The sequence below is a fragment of the Corythoichthys intestinalis genome, chromosome 1 (assembly GCF_030265065.1).
Source record: "Corythoichthys intestinalis isolate RoL2023-P3 chromosome 1, ASM3026506v1, whole genome shotgun sequence".
Lineage (NCBI taxonomy): Eukaryota > Metazoa > Chordata > Actinopteri > Syngnathiformes > Syngnathidae > Corythoichthys > Corythoichthys intestinalis.
The window spans coordinates 29,593,249-29,615,025 of NC_080395.1; the positions used below are offsets into that span (position 1 = coordinate 29,593,249).

Genomic DNA, 21,777 nt, shown 5'->3' on the forward strand with positions numbered 1-21,777 from the left:
TTGATTTCTTTACACCAAGCATTTTACGTATTGCAGATTCAGTCTTCCCAGCCTGGTGCAGGTCTACAATTTTGTCTCTGGTGTCCTTCGACAGCTCTTTGGTCTTGGCCATAGTGGAGTTTGGAGTGTGACTGACTGAGTTGTGGACAGATGTCTTTTATACCGATAATGAGTTAAAACAGGTGCCATTAATACAGGTAACGAGTGGAGACTCGTTAGACCTCGTTAGAAGAAGTTAGACCTCTTTGACAGACAGAAATCTTGCTTGTTTGTAGGTGACCAAATACTTATTTTCCACTCTAATTTGGAAATAAATTCTTTAAAAATCAAACAATGTGATTTTCAGTTTTTTTTTCCCACATTCTGTCTCTCATGGTTGACGTTTACCCATGTTGACAATTACAGGCCTCTCTAATCTTTTCAAGTAGGAGAACTTGCACAGTTGTTGGTTGACTAAATACTTATTTGCCCCACTGTATGTGCATTCCTTCAAGATTGAAAGCAATTTATGTGTAAAAAGTAGCTATTGTAATGTACTGTTAAATGCTGGAAGACCAAAGTCTAAAATTGTTACACCTTTTGGCAAGTGACAGCCTTAATTAATTTGAGTGTAAGCTAGTAAATAGAAATACTAACGGCTGCAGCTAGCAGCAACTCGCTAGGTTTTGGTTGGTTGTTGTAAGCATTCAAAATTTGCCACTTAGATTTAAAAGAAGCATGGCACTGGAGAAATTGTGAATTTTGAATTAAATTTTCTTTCAGTTTTAGTAATTTTATTAATCATATGTTGCGGTTTAACTGATCAACTTACCATATGCTCATATTTCAAACAATTCTTACCTATGGGGAAATCATTTTGTAGCACATTTTGAATGGAAAAAAAAAAAAAACTCAGGGCCATTGGATCAAAAATATGAAAGATTCAGTTTAATTCAAGCCTTTTTTATCCTCCCACAAATTCAATCTATACCCATTCACTCCCATAATGGCTATTTGCCATTCAATTGCAAAAGTGTTTTGCCGCCGCTGTAGAAAAGTCTCTAGTATTCTGGAGGCATGAGCCGCCTCACAGCTTCACTCACCAAGCGGAAAGACAGTCAGCAGCGAGGCCACCGCGGGTCAAGGAGCAAACACCTTCCCTTGTCGGCCGCGTGCCTGACTGACACCTTACGTGCCATCATATAACTCACACCTCAGCTGTACTGCTAGGCCATCATGCCAAATTGAAGATTGAATGTTACTTACATGCCCTGCAGCTACTACGGAGTGTGTGTTCACATCTTAATTATATCATTTTTCTTTAACATTCACACTGCGTTTAAGCAGAATTACTTAGGGCGGTGATATTAATGTGTGCCTGGCAGCAATTGAATGTGTTATCAGTTAATTCAGCCGCCTCGTCGGGATGTTATCATCCACTCAATTGGTGTATTTTCATACCCGTCAGAGCATAGAAAAAAATCCAGATGAAATGCTAGTAGGTAGGGGCTGTACATTGAGCGTGACATTTTTCTTCATTTTTTCTGTGCAAACAGAAATACATTGTCTCACAAAAGTGAATAAGTCCATCATTATATCTTTTCATGGGATAACACTGAAACTTTGTAACAAAGTCAAATCAGCTTATACTATAGCTTTTATAAGACTGCACAAGGTACCCTAAACCCCTAAAAATTGGGTACAAGCCAAAGCGTAATTAGGTTTTGTCTTGGTTACACCAAGCTTCAATACAATGTATCCTGTAGGGCAAGGGTCCCCAAACCTTTTTTTGCACCACGGACCGGTGTTATTTGGGTCTTTTTTTCATGGACCGGTGTTCTGACAAATTTTGCAACCCATCAAAAATTGCAAGGATGCGGTTCTGCGCATGCGTGTAACGTTAAACATGGCCGCAAATGCAGCGATTCCAAAGTAAACACTACAAACTTTATTTAAAGAAAGGAATATTAACTTACGTTTGATCATGGAAGGACATGTAGAAAAGTTCTCCTCAGATACATCCCGCCATGTTAGCTGCACACAACAACTGCACACCGCTCTCTCACCATTAACGACTTCGCCTTGTCGTTAAGCATTAATTAAGAAGCCCGCTTCACAAAGATACGATGTTGGAAATTGTAGCAAGGTTTTCAATGCTCTCATAGCCATGCGAGGATATTCCGGAATGACTTTAATCCAGAATCTCGGTAGAGTTGTTGTCTCAAATGTACGTTTAAGGTTGCCGTCATTTGCGATCTCTACAAGCTGATCCTCCTGTTGCACAGACATGCTCGAATCACTCGGTCTATTCACAAACGGGTCACGAATCCACTCCTTCACAGTTCGTGGATCTTCGAGGTTGTAGGCTCATCTTCTGGCTCGTCAGGTGCCCTTTTCGCCATAAAAATATCTCCAAAGACGTCTTTTTTCCAGTCATTTTCGCATGTGTGGGGGCTAATTATTTCAGGGAACAAATCTGATGCGCCCGCGGCCTTGTAATGCGTTATTATCGAGGACAAGCGCCCATAGATATACAGTATTATATACACAAAACAAGATGTTCAGCTAGCAGTCCAATCAATGGATTTCTATGATGACATTCTAATCTATCCTGTAGTATTATATCTAGAGTAGACAGGGATATTGGTGTGTTAAACAGGGGCACAGGGTTAATTCGGCCAGAATGCGGTCATTAATAAATTATTATTTCTATGCGGCCCGGTAGCAAATGCGCCACGGACTGATACCGTTCCGCGGCCCGGCAGATGGGGACCCCTGCTCTAGGGTTGTGACAATATATCGAAGAAGTGATATATCACAATTAAGGTTGTCCCGATCGCATACTTTTGCACCCAAGTCAGTCACCTGATTTTGACAGAAAAAAAAGTGATGTCCAAAAAAAAAAAAAAAAGAAAAAAAGAAAAGAAAAAGTTTTAATCATGTTACCTTCCTACCGTGCCGCCTTCATAATGTGAATTAAACAAGAATAATGTAGAAAAATGTTTGTCTTTATGAAATGGTTCATTGAGTGAGTCCACTCAAATCCACTCACGTTTTGACGCTTACGCTGCTGAGAACAGCCTCTCACTTACACAATGAGTTGCCACAGCACACTACCGTTAGTTTTTAACAAGCTAAATGATGATTGACACATTCGGCCCTTTGATGGTAGAGCTACCAAACTTCTCTTGCAAGATCAAATTTACACCTATGTCAAACATCGTTAACTTTAAAAAGAAAACCCAGGGCACTGGTGACCAAAAAAAGCAGCAGGAGGGAGAGCGAGAGGCTGTACGAGCGTCAAGCAGAAAAACATAAATATATATATTTTTTAATTAAAAACCCAATCCCTTTCACCCAATTCAGATTTCCAATCACGTGATCGAATCGGGACATCCCCAATCGAGATACTTTGTAGCCCAAAAGGTTACCGATATGCTCCCACCAAGAATCGATATATCGTTTTAATAAGGTGCCGATTTTTAAAGACAAAAAAAGGGAACCAACACCTTGCTACCAAAACATTCCATTAGAGTTCGTTAGCTCACTGGCTGCCATTGACGGCGCTATACATCCAATTCATTTTGACTGGATTGGACATTTAGCACCATCAATGGCAGTGAAACCGGAGCATGTCTTGTGAGCATTTACAGGTCACTTCCTGTTCATTCTAGGGAATTAACAGATTACTTCCTGTAGATTTTGAGTCACTTCCTTTTCAGTAACCCAAGGTCAACAGGAAGTGACCTGTAGATGCCCCACAATCAACACTAAGTGATCGAATATCAGCAAGAAATGATGTGAAATGCGCCGAAATTAACAGGAAGTGACGTGTAAATGCCCCCAAAAGGAACATTCTTGAGTCACTTCCATTTCAGTAACCCAAAATCAACAGGAAGTGACCTGAAAATGTACTAAAATCAGAGAAGGGTCTGACTGCGGCCGGAGCAATGCTACAAACCACTCCTCATTCAAACTACGCCGCTCCAAACGATGCCTGCTGTTGGTACGCTGGGCGCGAAGAATTCGTTTACTGTACTCTGTGAAGTTCAAAGGGGTTTTGGGACAATAGGCCCTACCCCAATTCTTTACCTTAAACCTAACTAGAAACAGGGGTATTGCGGATATCGCGATAACTAGATTGTAACCTTTGCTATGTTTGGAAGTCATTTAATGTTGTGAATCAACCGTTAAAGTTGTTGAAATTGCTCCCATTATGCATTATTTCCCTTCTGTTTACTTTCGACATGTTTTCACATGTTTTAAAACTGTTTCATCCTTAATGATAGATTAAAGTCAAGATTTTGCCAATTTTGGAGTATTTTAGGTTAGCTACAACAGAGCTTTCCTGATAAGTCTACTGCTTTAAGATGGCGGCTGTTTACGAACGTCGACGAGTCTGTCATTTTGCATCTAGTCCTCTATATATGTGCTAACGCCGACAAATCTTTCATTTCGCATCTAGTTCTATATACATGTGATATCTACCGTAGCATCATGTGGCCGTAGTTTGTAGCAACGTGGGCGTAGTTTGTAGCAACTGGGTGTTGCTTGTATAGCGACTGTCGGCCGCAGTGATGTATTATTGCAAAATCAACAGAAAGCGACCCGTAAATGCCCCAAAAGGTAAAGGAAGTGACCCAAAAAAAAAAAAAAAAAAAACAGGAAATGACCTGAAATGTCCCCCAAATAAACTCATTGCCTGGCATTGACTGCCATAATCCGTTTGAAGCTGGAATGGTGGCAGAAAATGAACGGATGTTGCTTCGCTGTCACCAAACCACTTCAAATGGGTGGGAGAGCCCCCAAAAAATTAAGAGTACAAAGTTAATTATGTTGCCCACACAACATAATTAACTATTTGCATAAATAAATAAATAAAGTAGAGCTGTCAAACGATTAAATTTTTTTAATCGAGTTAATCACAGCTTAAAAATGAATTAATAGGAATTCAAACCATCTATAAAATATGCCATATTTTTCTGTAAATTATTGTTGGAATGGAAAGATAAGACACAAGACGGATATATACATTCAACATACTGTACATAAGTACTGTATTTGTTTATTATAACAATAAATCAACAAGATGGCATCAACATTATTAACATTCTGTTAAAGCGATCCATGGATAGAAAGACTTGTAGTTCTTAAAAGATAAATGTTAGTACAAGTTATAGAAATGTTCGTTTTAATAAAATTTTTAAAACTTTCAAACAAAAAATAAACTAGTAGCTCGCCATTGTTGATGTCAATAATTATAAAATCGGTCGCACCCAAGCGCCAGCAGAAGGTGACAAAACACCAAAAAACACAAGTGACAAATGGAAATGACACTGTGCTGTCATTTTAATCTGTTTGAGCGGGTCATATGCGTTAAATGCGTCAAATATTTTAACGTGATTCAAAAAAATTAATTACCGCCCGTTAACACTATAATTTTGACAGCCCTATGAAAAAGATTTAGAGGTTGAATGCTGTGAGGTACCCACACCTGCGTTGTGATCGACTGGTCGATCGCGATCGACATAATGGGCACCCTTGTTCTAAGTTTTTTTAATTGAGTTTGTGAGGTAATTTGTTTTGAAAATCACCATGTTGTTCTCTTTCAAATTATTATTGTTGTTCTAAAATATTGCATACATGAGAAGGTTGGATTTCTCATTAATAATAATAAAACTTTGCACTGATTGGATCAGACAGTTTGAATATGGAAATCGGCTTTGCTTGAATTGGTAGAATGTTACTATAATAATTGGCTAACTGCAGCAGACAAGCTTGATGTATCCGACTGGCTTCGGCCTTCCACTCACATTCTAGTGACTGGCTTTTATTGCGTGAGTAAATAGTTTAAAGGTTGAATGGTGTTGGCTTTTCTGTTCCTCCCCGAACACTCTACTACTTTCCGTGGCATTTAACAGATGTTTGTGGCCACTGCTGCTGCAGCTTTAATGAAGCACACATTCTCCACTTTTAAAACACTTGCAGCACTCAACAACTTTCCAACTGACTAATCAGAATTTAGCCGCAGTCCTGCCATCATGCTGTTTAAATTGCCGGTAAGTTTCCAACAAAAATTAGAGGTGGAAGTGTAGCATCTGGACAGGAAGTGGGGCTTCCTGCTCGGGGGTGGATCAAGGTTGGAGAGCACAGGCCTTAACCTTAAACACAGAGGTCAAAGACTGCGGCCGTGTTGCAACATGCAAGCCATTCGATGTCATGCCAGTCACTGTAATTTTCTAAGACGGATGTGTCCCCACCCAGCTCTCCGAAAGCAGGCCTCAACACGTGTTCATAAAAAAGGACGGGAGGAAGCCAGCATGGAATAAATTGATTCCATTTTCTATTAGAGTTGTACTCACTAGAATTGAGGGTAGGCAGGGAGCATGCTGGGTAAGGGTAGGCATTTATGGCTCCAGAGCTTCATGTGGCTTGTTGATCCTTCTCCTGCGGTGTTCTGCAAACCAATGAGCATTCATGGATTTAAATGTGTGTTTTATTTGGGTTTGTATGTACCGTAATTTTCAGACTATAAGCCATTTTTTCCCCTCATTTTGAATCCTGTGCCTTATAGTCCGGTCTGTCTTATTTGTTGATTTATTTGGGTTAATAAGTAAATCTTGACAGTCCTATGCTGTCACTGTCAAATAAAGTGTTGCCAAATACCATAACTAGCAATTATTGAATTAACTAGAACAGTAACTGAAGAAAAAATTAGCACACAACATGAATTTTGATTGCAATTTACATCGGTGGGGCCGCAATTAGAGGTGGGAATCTTTGGGCACCTAATGATTCGATTACGATTACGATTCAGAGGCTACGATTAAATTATAAATCGATTATTGATGACACCCCCACCCCCCCTCCGCTATTAGCTGCTTGTAATGTTTTGTACATTAATTACAAAAACTGTTAAAAAAAAAAAAACACAAAAAAAAAACCTCGCAGGCTTAAGTAAATGACTATTTCAGTGTTAAGTTAACAGTTAAAAACAATAAATAATATACTCAAATCCCCATTCTGTATCAGCAGCTTTAAACTACATTCAATAAATTTAATGTTGTGAATCAACCGTTAAAGTTGTTAAAATTGCCCCCGTTATTCCATAATTTCCCTTTTGTCTACTTTCGACATGTGAAAGTTTTAAAACTATTTCAAAGATAGATTCAAGTCAATATTTTACCCATTTAGGAGTAATTTAGATTAAAAGTTAATTAGGTTCGCTTGAAAGGTTCGCTACAACAGCCTTACAGGGAAGTCTACTGCTTTAAGATGGCGGCCGTTTACTAACGCCCGTATCTCGCTTTCTGTACATGTGCTGCTAACGCCAACGAGCCTATTTTGCATCTAGTCCTTTTAAATATGATATCTACCGTACCATTATGTGGACGTACTTTGTAGCAGCTGTCGGCAGAAGTCAGGTATGTTGTTGGTTTTTTTATCTCGCGGCATGAGTTGAGCTAGAGCCGTGAGTTGAGCATTGGCATTACCCGAAGGGCCAGGTAATGACAAGCATGATGTTTAGCTACTCTCGCTCCGTTCCTTATTGCGTCCCGAAGACCGTGCGGCGCGCTGAGTGTGTTTTACTTCCGCTTTACTTGACATATTTCAATAATCGGAATTTGGATGTTTGTGAATCGTTCTCGAATCTTCCACGGCTGAATCGCGAATAATCTAAGAATCGGAAATTCGCACACCTCTAGCCGCAATGCATGCTAAGAGGCATGTTGGACAACAACAGTGTTGACAGCAGGTGTCAGCAGAGGTTTACTGTCTCCCCCAAGGGAGTAGTGATGGCCAAATGAAGCTTCTTGAAGCAATTAAGCTTTGCAGCCAATTGGTCCAAAGCTTCATGGGGTTCATTGGGTCTTAGGACAGTCTCATGATGCTGCTGTCAAATGAAGTGTTACCGGTTAATATCTTTTGGTGTAAATATCCCAAGATACAGTGAGGACAGCTGCTGCTTATAGTCCAGTGCGGCTTATCTATGAACAAATGTCGTTTTTGTGCCAAATTTGAAAATTACAGAATATCAAATGTGATTCTAAGACTATGTTCACATCGCAGGGCTTGATGCCTGATTAAGATTTTTTGGACAGTCCTTCACATTGCAAACACATACAACTCGTAGGTGAAAGAAATGACAGGAAAAAAAGGAAAAATTGTTCCCCACCCATGGATCAAAAGATGCCGGCACTACTCTCTTCCAAAGCTATTTGCTTCTCTGTTGGGGGTCATGGACCTCAGGGTGTTGATACCCCGTACATTACCAATGAAATCAAAGAGTGAGAGTGCGCCTAATGTGAACTTGCGCCGTGGACACAGATCCCGGCAGCATCACCTCACCTCCACTAGCGGCCCCATTAGGCTCCCAAACGCATCACTCGTTTTTGTCCGCAAGAGCTCCCAGTGGGCTAAGAGGCAATTATGCAGCAGTGGTGGCGTAATATTTCATTCTCTTCACATGCTGGACGCTAACGGCTTCATGAAGAATAGGAGGGCAATCGCCGAAAATGGAAGCTCTCAAGGGCACGGTGGTTCATTAGGAGTGTTGCTTTACGGGGGTGAAAAAGGGTGGGAGTACGTCCAAGTTTAGGTCAGGTGGCAATGAGGAGATTTGTGACTTGAATGCCTTAGTATCTGAAATAGCACTCTATGAATCCACCTAACTTTGGAAATTTCATTCTTTCCTCTGTCTCTAAATGAGATAGGGAGAGGACAAGCGTTGTAACTAGGATGTAGGCATGTGCCGGTTACCGGTTTCAAGGTTTACCGTGGTATGAAAACGTCACGTTTTCAAAACCACTAAAATTTTCCGTCATACCGTAGTACGGTATTCGCTATTTTACAAGTCTCAAAAATGCAGCCAGAAGTACCTTGGAGCGGCAGCGCTCACCCCTCCCTTTCGGGTTGTTGATGTGTGTCAGTGACGCTATTCTGCTAAACACCAAAAAAGAAACCCTCCAAACAAAAGGCGTACTTTTCTTGAATTTATGGAGGTCTCAAATCATGGTAACTGAAATATACAGTTTTAAAACGTTGTACAATAGTATTTTACACGTGTGAGTAGCTTCATTAGCACAAACACAACATAATGTGAGGAAGTCATCCATGAAAAAGTTTGCCAAAAACAAAACACACATTTTCCTTTCAAATTCAAAATACAAATTAACTAAAAACTTACAAAGACGAATGTTAGCCTAGTCTTAGTTGGGAGAGCAACTTCATCGAGGTTAAAAATCTCACGGCCACTGAGAACAAGCTTGAATGAAGGAAAAGGGATAACATCAAAGATCGCTAATTGCGACAGATGATCTTGCCCTAAGCACAAATGTACGCTCGCTGGAAAAGGAGAGGTCTCACTCCCAGTGTTTTTAGATGAAACCTTTACACAACAACATTCACATTTTAACTAACTTATCCATTTTTAACTTATGAATTCTGCGTCTTTTTAACACAAAGGCATGACATGTAGACTAGAGTTGACACAGTGGCTGAAAATGGCAAAACTTTACTTGAGCTTTTGCCTCCTCAAAAACAAAACCAAAAAAAAGTACAGTCAATATTTTTCAATTTTATTTAGAAGTGTTTTTACTTTTTTATAGCAATTAACTTAGTTCTTGCTCCAATCTTGAGCAACCTGAGCTGTGGCTGTGGGTAGTCTATAAGTTCTATTTATTTTAATTTTAATTACAATATTTTTTTGTTTATTTATTTTAACATAATATTCATGTTCCAATTTGCAAATATTTTCTGAAAAATAAAAAAATCCTGTAAAAAAGTTTTTTTTCTGTTTTTTTTAACCCATACCTCTAAAAATAACACATTTTGGAGCTATAATTACAATACTGTGATACCGTAAAACCGCGGTATTTTTGCTCACGTACCGTCAAAATCTCATACCGGCACATGCCTACTAGGATGGATGGATGGATGATTCTATTGTGCATTAAATGTGGAATACAAGGCTACTGGTCTAGATTGGGCTTCATTATCATGTCCAAATGACTGCATCTGGTGTGGGATCATATCAAACATGATGTACAACTTTTTAAAACTGGAATAGACACCCCTCTGCCTTGATCCTGAACCAAATAAAGACTATTTAAAGTGCCCAAAGAGACAGCATATTTTTCAAATAGCAATTGAAACAATTATTCAAACTTTACTGTCTTTCCAAAAAAGTCCTTTTTATAGATAGAAGTTAGAAGTTAAAGCTTGACTTTCATTTTCAGGCATGTGCCGATAACTAGGGATGGGAATTGATAGGATTTTTATGATTCCGATTCCATTATCGATATTGCTTAACGATTCAATTCTTTATCGATTCTCTTATCGATTCTAATTTGGGGGAAAAGAAGAACAAACGTTTTGATTGGCATCGAGTTTGTTTAATCAGAAGTCACAACCTTACAAACTCACAACGAGATCAAAAGAGGCCCAAAGCCTCAATGTTAACTGTGGCAATAAGTGGCAAATACACAAGAATGTTTAACATTTTACTGAAACATTTATCTAATAGAAATAAAAAATATTGGTATATATTGGCAGATAGGTTGTTGTACGTGTTAAAGCAGGGGTCCCCAAACTTTTTCCTGTGAGGGCCACATAACTTTTCCCTTCTCTGATGAGGGGCCGGGGTCAGTTTGTAACAGAAAAAGTGTGACGATTGCAGAAGTGCATAAATGTAAAAAAAAATATTGTTTTTCAGAAAGCCACAATCAAATAAACCTTTCTGGATTCTTCACGGAATGAAAGTAAATAAAATAAAAATAATAATATAATATAATGATAATAATAATTCATAATGAAACCACTATTAATTAAATAGATAATAACCAAATAACCCTCTCTGAATTCTTCAAGGAAAAGGCCAAGAAATAAATAACACGATTGAGGGGGGAAAAAAATTCAAAATGGCCGGACCAAATGTTGAGGCGGGCCGTATTTGGGCCGCGGGCCGCAGTTTGAGGACTGCTAGGTTAACGTGTATTATTTACCATTACATTGAAATGCATGCCTTTTAGTTTTTGTGGCGCTTACACGCTCAAGTGGAGGCGCCCTTGCGATTCCTCACGCGAAGAAGAACGTGCTCACGTGAAGAAGAGCGCGCTTACACCCGAAGAAGAAATGCCGCATCCAAGCGAGTGAGCGAGTTAGTGAGAGAGGGAAACACTTCTACGAACCTAGGTTCTTTGTTAATGTTAATATCTACAGAGGCAACGCCTGTATGTATCATCTTTTGTGTTGTTGTTGTTGTGTTTCCACTCGCGATCGGACACTTAAACCCAGTTGTGTAGTGGTTTGAACGATGTGCTAATGCTAGCGAACGAATGCTAACCATTTGTTATTACTGTTATTAGCAGCTAATCACCGCTGATTTACGTTGATGCACACCTGTTTGTTGTTGGGGACGAAATTGATTTGTTTCATTTCTATTCTTAGTTTCACTCTTCAAGTGATGGTTGAATAAAGTCAGCAAATTATACCAACGTCTTCTGCATCGTCATTTGGGAGTTTAGCTAGCTGTATAGCCAGGACTGAGCCGTAGCCTCTCTGTGAGGACAGCGCAGTCGTATTCCCTCCCGATGCAGTTATCTCCACCTTGCAATGACTGCAAGTCGCTTTGTTGTAATTTTTCCTCGTGAAGTGAAGACACACTTTCGAGCGTTTGAACCTACGTGCTGTCATTGTTATGTTTATAGCTGCAATGCTCGTGCTTACCCGTCGTAACCTTTCATTTTCACACTCTTTCCTGGTTAAGTGTAGTCAAACTTTGGAGCGAGTGGTTCTTGGCGCCATGCTAGTTTGATGCGTCTTGACAACAAGACACGTCACAACGCAATACGCGTCTTTAGGAATCGTTAAAGGGATCGTTAAGGCTTTTTCATTGTGATGTCAAGGCCTCGAAACACTTGGAACCGGTTCCGAATTGGAATCGGATTTCGATTCCCATCCCTACCGATAACCGGTTTCAAGGCATACCGTGGTATGAAAACGTTAAGGTTTCAAAACCGCAAAAATTTTCAGTCATACCGTTGCTAAGGTATTAGCTATTTTTTATGTCCCAAAAATCTATGGAGAAATCCCTCGTCTCCAGCTGTAAGGCTCAACCTTCCCCCACTGGTTGCTGCTCCGTGTCAGCTGTGCTACACAATGGCTGGACGAGGTGAAACTCCTGAATTTTTTTCCCCCATCGAAGAAAACAAATCGCTAGTATGGGAATACTTCGGCTACGATAAAGTTACAGACGGCTGCGGCTTAGATGAGGGCCAACCAACATGTAAATCATGTTTGCGGAGGGTGGCTGCTGAGGAGGCAATACCTCCAATATGATTTCGCATTTATTCAAAATTAAAGTTAGTTAACACTGTCATGAATGTTTCCCACCAGCTACGACAGTTAACGTTAGAGTGTATAGTGTTTCTAGCGGTGGTAAAACATGTTTTTTTTTTTTCTCTCTGAGAACTGTCTGTGTTGAGAAAGAGATTGTGTGTTCAATATAAACATGATACGAGTCATACACACATGCTTTTAATGGAAAATAATTTACTTATTTTTTTCTGATGGTTGTAATGGTTAGGCTCACCTAAATGACTGCATTCATTTTAATTTTATAAAGAATATATATATTTTTTAATTTTATTATATATATCTATTTTAACTTAACATTATACTTATGTTCCAATTCGCTAACGTTTTGAAAAATAAAAATCCTATTCAATGGAAAAAAGTTTTTTTCAAACCCAGATATCTCAAAGTAACGCATGTTAGAGCTGTAATTGAAATGCCTTGAAACTGTGATATTTTTGCTTAAGGTTACCATACCGTCAGAATCTAATACCAGCACATGCATACAGTATTCATTTTGCATGAACTTCTATGTGCAACTCGGTTAAGCGTTTAAAAAAAAAAAAAATTAAAAAAAACCTGCATGTTTGCCAAGAAGATCTCTGAAATTCAAAGACCACTATAGACAAGCTGATGGACAGTGACACATGTTCTTTTTATAACCCAAACAGATGTTCAGGGCTTCTGCTACTGTTTGTTGGCAGATGTGAGCAGTTCGCGAATCAAACTAAATGTGACCCTGTAGAGAAGTCCAACAAAAACAACTAAACCCGACCAAACATCATAAAGTTTCGTGTCAGAACAAGAAAAAAAACAATAACCCCTTTCTTGTCCTTGTCTTTAGAAATTCGATCCAGCAGTCGCGGGCCAAAGGACGGTGTCACCAAGCAGCTTCCTCTGTACGACACCCCATACGAGCCCACCGAGAACGGCGGAGACTCTGACCCCGAACGTTCGCGCTGCCCCCGAGAAAGTCGACTGCCTCAGGACGACGAGCGGCCGGCCGAAGAGTACGATCAGCCCTGGGAGTGGAAAAAGGAGAGGATTTCCAAAGCCTTTGCAGGTATACGTGATATGAGATTTATGGTTTAGGTTGCTGTCAAAGTGCCTCAAACAACAGCATGATGTATGTGACATTGGGAAATGTCTATAAAACCAGGAAGAATGTAGCAAGGTGGCATTCTAAACTTTAATACATAAATCTTCTTGACTTAATAGTACTTCTTTAAAGCTGTCTTTACCACCAAGCAGTACAGTTGGTTAATACCCAAATATTTTTAAACTATTGAACAAATTTGGTTGATTTGCCAAAAGAGAGTCGACATTTACCGTGAACGACCAAAAACATGCTAATGTAATAATGAGATTTGTCTAATTTTTTTGGGGGGGTTGGGGGTTTCCATTGGAAAAATACCCAAAATTGCAAAAATTCTTTTCTATCTATTAGTGAATTCCCACGCAGTATTAGTAATGAATAATATTCTGTTGACTGGTCGCCAGAGAATTCTCATTAACAGGAATGAAAAAGGACTAACGCAAACATATGGCGGAAAAACACTCAGGTGACTTGACGTTCCGCTCTGAGATCCCCAATTTGGCCAACTTTCAAAATTGTCCGATATGCATGTGTGATACATCATTGGAAAGCTTAAAATCTTAATTTTCTGGGGGAAGAAACATTTTGAACAGGAGGGCATTTTTTTTAAAAAAAAGGGTTTTGCTGTTTAAAAAACAATCTGGAGGTGAGAGCACGCGAGAGCAGAATTACAGACGCCATGACTTTAACGAGATATTATTGCGTACTTACCTTGTTTCGATCCAAAAACCCCATGTAGCATTTATCACTGAGTGTCAAGACACAGCTGTGAATGGTCACAGCTGGATTTTTGGGGGATTTTATGTGTGAAACATGGTAATATAACAAGGGTCGCGATGCAGAAATCGCAGACATCAAGGAGTGGTCGAGATTTTCTTTTTCATATATTTACCCTTTTAAATGTTTTAAATTTTTCTTTGTTTGGATCGATTATTTATCATCTAACATATCAGAGAAAATGGGACAGTAAAATGGGACAGTAACAAAAGAAATACAATTAAGCGATTGTTATGAGGTAGATATGCGTGACTTTTTTACAGACGCCATTTTTTTCATTGTGACATAATATGTTGAAAAGTTTAAAATATGTGTGTGAATAATATTTTAAAGTAATTTTTTTCTTAAACGAAATAGCGGTATGAGACATCAATTAAAGATTCCAAGCTAAAAACGACAGACATTTTGAATAATAAATAGCCTATAATTAATTACCTTCGTTTTATGGCTGGGTTGAAACAAAAGCAATTGCGCGATGTGTGTAAACGGGGGTTTTCAGGGTAAAACGGACAAATTAAAAATAGTTCGGGGGCTTAATAGGCCATGAATCTGCGATGGCAGCATAAAGACATATTGTTCAATCAAACATAACAGTTGTTTTGGCTTAAAATACCTTAGTTTCTTTTAAAGAGGGGTGCAAGAGCAGAAACTGCTTTTTCAGTCTCGTCTATGTTTTCTGCCATATTTTCGTGGGTAAAGTTCATCCACGATTAACTTTACAGTGCTACGTCGCACTTCAAACTTTGAGTCCTCTGTCCATCGCAGATTTTTTTTCAATTAAACAAAAATAACACACATGAGCTGTCCCGAGCCAATCGCGTAATCTCACTCTCCTTCCCTCCCTCCCTCTCCCTGCTTTTTGTTGGTCAGGCAGTGCATGGAGTTGCTTATTAAAGTTAACAAGGATTGACAGATGTTTGGGTTTCATCTTGCCAGAGACACAAACGTCAAAGCTCTGCATGCGTCAATTATGGTTTAACTTGTTAAACAGTTGCTGTGACATTGATAGTGGGTAAGCCAGCATCTTGAGCGGATTTGAGTGGACTCACTCAATGAAGCATTTCATAAAGCCAGGCATTTTTCTACTACAGCGGTACCTCTACATATGAAGGTTATTCATTCCAGGACCTTGTAAGTTGAAATGGTCGTATGTCGAGCAGGATTTTCCCATAAGAACACATTATAATTCCATTAATTCATTCCACAGCCCAAAAACTTACACTAAATCCTTAATAAATACTGCTGTTACTATTGTAAATAGCAATTACAATGAGCAAAATAAATAAATTATGAATAAAAATCATAAAAATAATTATAATAGTAATAACTTATAAAGACTGCCGAATGGAGGAGGACCGCCGGCCGAGATCGACATTCTACAGCCCTATTGTCGACCCAGTTAATGGATGCACACCCCATGCTTATATTTTGCCATCGTTTACGTCTTCATTCAATTCAATGGTAAACATTACCTTTTTTTTTCGCCACCTGCACTAACCTTTTTGGATCCAGTGTTGATTTCTCTCACAAGAAAATCAGGCGTGCGTCCGACTTCAGGCAAAACAAAGAAACTGCAGCGCTGTCAAAATTCATCGTATTTCGAGCATGTCATTTGATGTAGAAACAAATGGCGAGTCAAATTTTACGTCGGATGTCGAAAAGATTGTGTGTCGAGGTACCACTGTACTCTGTCCTTGATTAAAAAATAATTCGGTGGAACGGTAACATGATTAAAACTTCATCATCATCATCATAATTATTACATTATTACGCTACTTTGTGGTTTTTCACATATCGTGGCGTGTTCTGGTCCCCGTTAACCACGAAAAATCGAGGGATCACTGTATTTACATGTCATTTCTTAACATCCATGAAATGGCGTGCATGTTTTTGGTATTCTCAGTGACATTGTTATTTCAACTATTTTCAATGGACTTTTCAGATAATATACAGTAATACTTTCTTGTCTGAAATGGTAAAGATTTTAACATGTTTTTTTCACGTAAAGAAGTTTATCAAACATGAGTTTAATTTGTGTTTTGTTTGGGAAAAATAGATTGCATTCATTTTCTTTAACAAAAAATAGATTGCATTCATTTTCTTTGATGAGGTAATATCAGTCACTTTAAGGATATCTCGAGAGTAAACACAATGGTTAGATTGTTCAACTGATAATGGGCAATCAAGTCCTTTAATAGCATTTACAAAAATAAAAATATGTACCTTCTATTGTTGAAACGGGCCAGATTGTCTCTTAATGCTGTTGTGTAGTGGTATTTACAGTATGTATGCATTCTGTACTGTTGTACTGTATGTATACTTAGCTATAGCTAACCTAGCTGTTGCCATTAGGCAAGCCCGTTTACACTAAGGTAAAAACTTTACTCAAAGTATCTGACTATACTTTTTTAAAAATTTTATTTACAATTTCTACATTCATTTTACATGGAATGCAGGTTATTTTCCACCTCTAAAACTGCTAATCTGTGTACTAATTCCTCAGTCTTCTTCAGCTCTCGGGTTAGCTTGGTGTACCTCGAGCTAACTCAAGCTATTTTCTTTATATACTGTAACGTTTGTGATTTCAGGCACAGGGGAGTGTTTAAGATAAAATAATTCCTTGAAGTTTTTATTCAGCAAGAATTTGGATTTAAGCTTAATATTTGATTGATAGCTAATGTCATTTTTTTCTTGTTTTTTTTTTTAGCAAACCAGCAGATTTGATGCTCTAGCTGTAATTGATGAACAATTTTAATGGGAAAATCTCTCGAAAGTGAATCGAACTGTACCACTTGGTGGAAAAATGACTCATAACTGTGATTTTTATTCTAAGATGGAATCTATTTGCAAAAAGTTTGCAATTTCTTCTAACAAATTCACCTTTTCTCCCTTTTTCACTAACCCTTACATATCTTCTTCTAGCTTTAAACTCACATCTTTTCACCCCTTTCTCTTTTCAAGGCACCTGCCGTCGTGTTTACTCACAGGTGTTCCTTCTATTTACGTTTTTTTCCTATAAGCTGGGGCATGGGTTCACATATTTGGCTTTGTAAGCAGGTGCATGTAAAACCAGGATGGCTAAGGCAGCCATAACATCAAAACAGGGCTGTTCTAGACAAATAAATATGCTCCAAAAACATTATATCATGATATCAAATCATTCCTCCATATAAATATGTGTATGTATATATATTTTCTTTTTTTGTATCGTTGAACAGCTCTGCTTTGTTATGACTGCATTAGCTACGAGGGCTCAATAAGTGGCACTGGATCAGTTCCCCACAGAAGAAAGGACTGCACTTCTAAATCCCCCACAGGTACCACCACTGTGCGACTGGGCCTCTTTGTCTTTCTGTCTTTTTTAATTTTTAATACGATGTTTTAACCATAAATCATGCGCTCAATTTGGAATTCATGCGTGTGTGGGGGGGTGCCCGCAGGTTGTGGTCTTTTGATTAATAGGATGAGAAAAGGTCTGCCTCTTGAAGTGAAAATCTGCTGGCTTTGAAGGTGTACGCCAACGGAATGACATTAGCAGGGGGTGCGCAAAGGCAACAAGTGTGAAAATATTGCCCGGTTCTTTACAATTGTATCCTATTGATTTGACTCATATGGAAGGAAAACTTTAAATATGAATGTTTGTCAGGATGCGTGGTGCCCCTCGGATTTTTTCGTCGCTCATGTATAATACAGTCAAGTGGATTTAAGAACAGCGGGTCCTTGGTTTACTACAGGGATGCACAGTAGTCCATCTCTAGCCTACGCTACCACAGTATTAATGATAATGTTCCAAGAGTCCAGACTGATACTGGCTTCTCTATGTAACCAATTCTGGTCATTCATTGGTCAAGTCTACCATATCATTTGAGAATACACTGCTAGAAATTAAAACAACAATACTAGCTAGTAGGGTTGTTCCGATCATGTTTTTTTGCTCCCGATCCGATCCCGATCGTTTTAGTTTGAGTATCTGCCGATCCCGATATTTCCCGATCCGATTGCTTTTTTCTGCTCCCGATTCAATTCCAATCATTCCCGATAATTTTTCCCGATCATATACATTTTGGCAATGCATTAAGAAAAAATGAATAAAACTCGGACAAATATATACTATTCAACATACAGTACATAAGTACTGTATTTGTTTATTATGACAATAAATCCTGAAGATGGCATTTACATTATTAACATTCTTTCTGTGAGAGGGATCCACGGATAGAAAGACTTGTGACTTTGTATATTGTGACTAAATATTGCCATCTAGTGTATTTGTTGAGCTTTCAGTAAATGATACTGTAGCCATGCCCAAATGCATGATGGGAAGTGGAACCATGACTGTGCGTAGTGCTACCAATTGATATATCTTCTCTGTGTTGGGAAATAACATAAGGTGTTAAGAAAAAGATCAAGTGCTACCTTGCTTCCCATGATACTTCAAATTGTAGGGAGAGGGATTGTAAGGCTTTAGCCAATTAAAATAAGGCTCCAAAGGCTGCCAAAATTCACTCTACTCATTTTACGCTGCCTTTTATCTCTCTATGTAGGTAAAACGGCGCCATTACAGATTGAGCGCGACAATGCGTGAGTGGGTCGTGCAGTGCATGCATTAATTGCGTTAAATATTTTAACCTGATACATTTTTTAAAAAATTAATTACCGCCGTTATCGGGATAAATTTGATAACCCTACCGTAAGCCTAAACTGAAGACTCTGGATGAGTGTAACATATTATGTCTGTAACGTTAAATACAATTAGAAAATGATTTAATTAAAAAAATATATGTATACAAAAAAAAAGGCATGGCCGATATTTTTTTGCCGATTCCGATACTTTGAAAATGACGTGATAGGACCCGATCGATCGGGACATCTCTACTAGCTAGCATTATTAAAAACAGCGCATGGTTCAGGTTGCTACTTAATTGTCTTTCCTTCCATTTAATACCACAATCACAGACTGTTTTGGTCAATCTTGATATTGAACAGACATTTAAGGATTTACGTAAGATTGAAAAACCTTAAAAAAGGTTAACATTTTCTAAACTGAAAAGGAGAAATTAAAATCCCTCCTCACAAACGCCACAGAGGGAGACATTATTACAATCAAAGAATAATGTTTTCGACAAATTTGTACAGTGGTATGAAAAAGTATCTGAACCTTTTAGAATTTCTCACATTTCTGCATAAAGTCACCATCAAATGTGATCTGATCTTTGTCAAAATCACACAGATTAAAAAACGGTGTCTGCTTAAACTAAACCCCCCCCCAAACATTTTAGGTCTTAATATTTTAATGAGGATAGCACGCAAACAATGAGAGAAGGGGGGAAATAAGTAAGTGAACCATCACATTTAATATTTTGTGGCCCAACCTTTTGGAGCAAGAACTTTAACCAGACGCCTCCTGTAGCTGCAGATCAGTCTGAAACATCGATCAGAACTAATCTTGGTCCATTCTGCTCTACAAAACTGCTGTAGTTCAGTCAGATTCCTGGGATGTCTGGCATGAATCGCTGTCTTTAGGTCATGCCACTGCATCTCATTCATTCATTCTTCAATTAATGATCGCAAGTTATCCGAGCCTTGAGGTAGCAAAACAGCCCTAAAGCATGATGCTCCCTCCACCATGCTTCACAGTGGGGATGAGGTGTTGATGTTGGTAAGCGGCTCCATTTTTCCTGCACACATAACGTTGTGTGTTACTCCCAAACAATTCAACTTTGGTTTTAAAAGTCCACAAAATATTTTGCCAAAACATCTCTTGAGTGTCCAAGTGCCTTTTTGCGAACATTAAACAAGCAACAATGTTTTGTTTTTTGTTTTTTTTAGACAGCAGTGGCTTCCTCCATGAACACAATTCTTTGCCATTGTTTTACGTATAGTTGATGTGTGCACAGAGATATTGGACTGTGCCAGTGATTTCTGTAAGTCTTTCGCAGACATTATAAGGTTCTTTTTTACCTCTCTGAGTATTCTGCGCTGAACTCTTGGCGTCATCTTGGGTGGATGGCCACTCCTTGGGAGAGAAGCAGCAGTGCCTAATTCTCTCCATTTGTATACAACTTCTCTGACTGTCGATTGATGAACATCCAGACTTTTATGGATGGTTTTGCATCCTTTCCCAGCTCTATAGAAATCAACAATTCTTGACCGTAGGTCTTCAGACAGCTCTTATGACCGAGCCATGATGCACATCAGACAATGCTCCTCATCAAGACAATTCTTACCCGGTTTGTGTTTTATAGTGGCCAGGGCAGCTTTAAACCACTCATCAGTGATTGGGCACACACTTAAATGACTTAAAATGTTTTGTAAAAAATGGTTTCAATTGCTCTTTAAGTCTTCTTCCGTCTGTCAAAGCACACGCTGTATTTTCAACTGTGTGATTTTGACAAAGATCAGATCACATTTGACGGTGATTTTATGCAGAAATGTGAAAAATTCTAAAAAGTTCACATAATTTTTCATACCACTGTATGTGTATGAGTAATGAGATATCCGTGGTTTGCATATTAAGATTCTTTGGCCAATCATCTTTCAAATGGTCATTTCAGGGCTGAAGCTATCGAATATTTTAGTAATTGAGTATTCTACTGAAAATTCCAACAATTAATCGAGTAATCGGATACAAAATATTTTTTATGTAAAGAGCAATTGTAAATATACATGCGAAAACAAGATATTTCGCCAAATACGGAACCATTCTTAGACGATGTATTTATTTTACATGTACATTGTTGTTAAAAAAAAAAAAAAAATCACTGCTTTCACTCCAAAAAATGTAAGATCTTATATAAAAAAAAAAATCTTTTTTTCTTACCTAAAAATGTCATTAAGCTTGATAACACACATCACTTAGAAGTTGTTTTTCCCAAGTGTTTCAATTGAATTTCCATTTGTGTCAAGCTATTTTTAGGTTGTAGTTAAGTTTTAAGTTAGTCTAAATTGTAAGTCCTGATAGTATTTTGAGTTTTTGCAGTGTTCAAAATAAATGTATACCTGCTGTATTGGAGCACATTAGGCACCAGTGCTGCTTATTTTATCCATTAATGAGTACTGAGCTAAAACTGATAGTTAGCTTTATTATGTTTTTATTCTACACCCTTATCACTCTGCAGCGCTGTTTTTATGCAGATTAAATAAAGCCTGTATGAAAGACACGTTAACCACGCATAGAACGTAGTCATAATAAATAGAAACCTAACCTTCCGCAGGGCTAAAGTTACGTTAACAAGGTACAGTAATGTTAATCTTATTTACTAGAGCTACATTAACTTAATTTTACCTTGTCCCGAGTATCGCTCCTCCGCTCTCGGAGTAAACAGGGTGCCTTCAGTGGAGCTGCAGCATTGAAGACATGCTGTAGTGTTATGCAAGCGCTGTCTTACAGTGAATACATGAAACAGTGTTCTCCATGGTGTCCAGCTTGTAATGCTCCCACACTTTTGACATTTTCTGCTTTTTCTTGGTGTCTTTCTCTTCACTTTCGTCGTCTTCTTCGTCGTTACCTCTTTATTTATGCATGGTTGAAATCAAATATATCCGCAGCCTCTGTGTTCTTCCTGTACACA

The 21,777-nt window shown here is 38.5% G+C and overlaps 1 protein-coding gene across 4 annotated transcripts in view; it reads left to right on the forward strand.

Annotated features, from left to right (window-relative positions):
• Positions 1 to 21,777, forward strand: part of LOC130923581 (SH2 domain-containing adapter protein F-like) — a 220,357-nt gene that overhangs the window by 135,567 nt on the left and 63,013 nt on the right. For 3 of the 4 annotated variants that reach the window (XM_057849344.1, XM_057849353.1, XM_057849370.1), the window contains exon 3: positions 13,178 to 13,396. In XM_057849344.1, the coding sequence (XP_057705327.1) occupies positions 13,178 to 13,396 (219 nt within the window). Of the gene's footprint in view, positions 1 to 13,177; positions 13,397 to 17,424; positions 17,524 to 21,777 lie in introns of all 4 variants that reach the window. The other variant, XM_057849362.1, reaches the window with a different exon arrangement.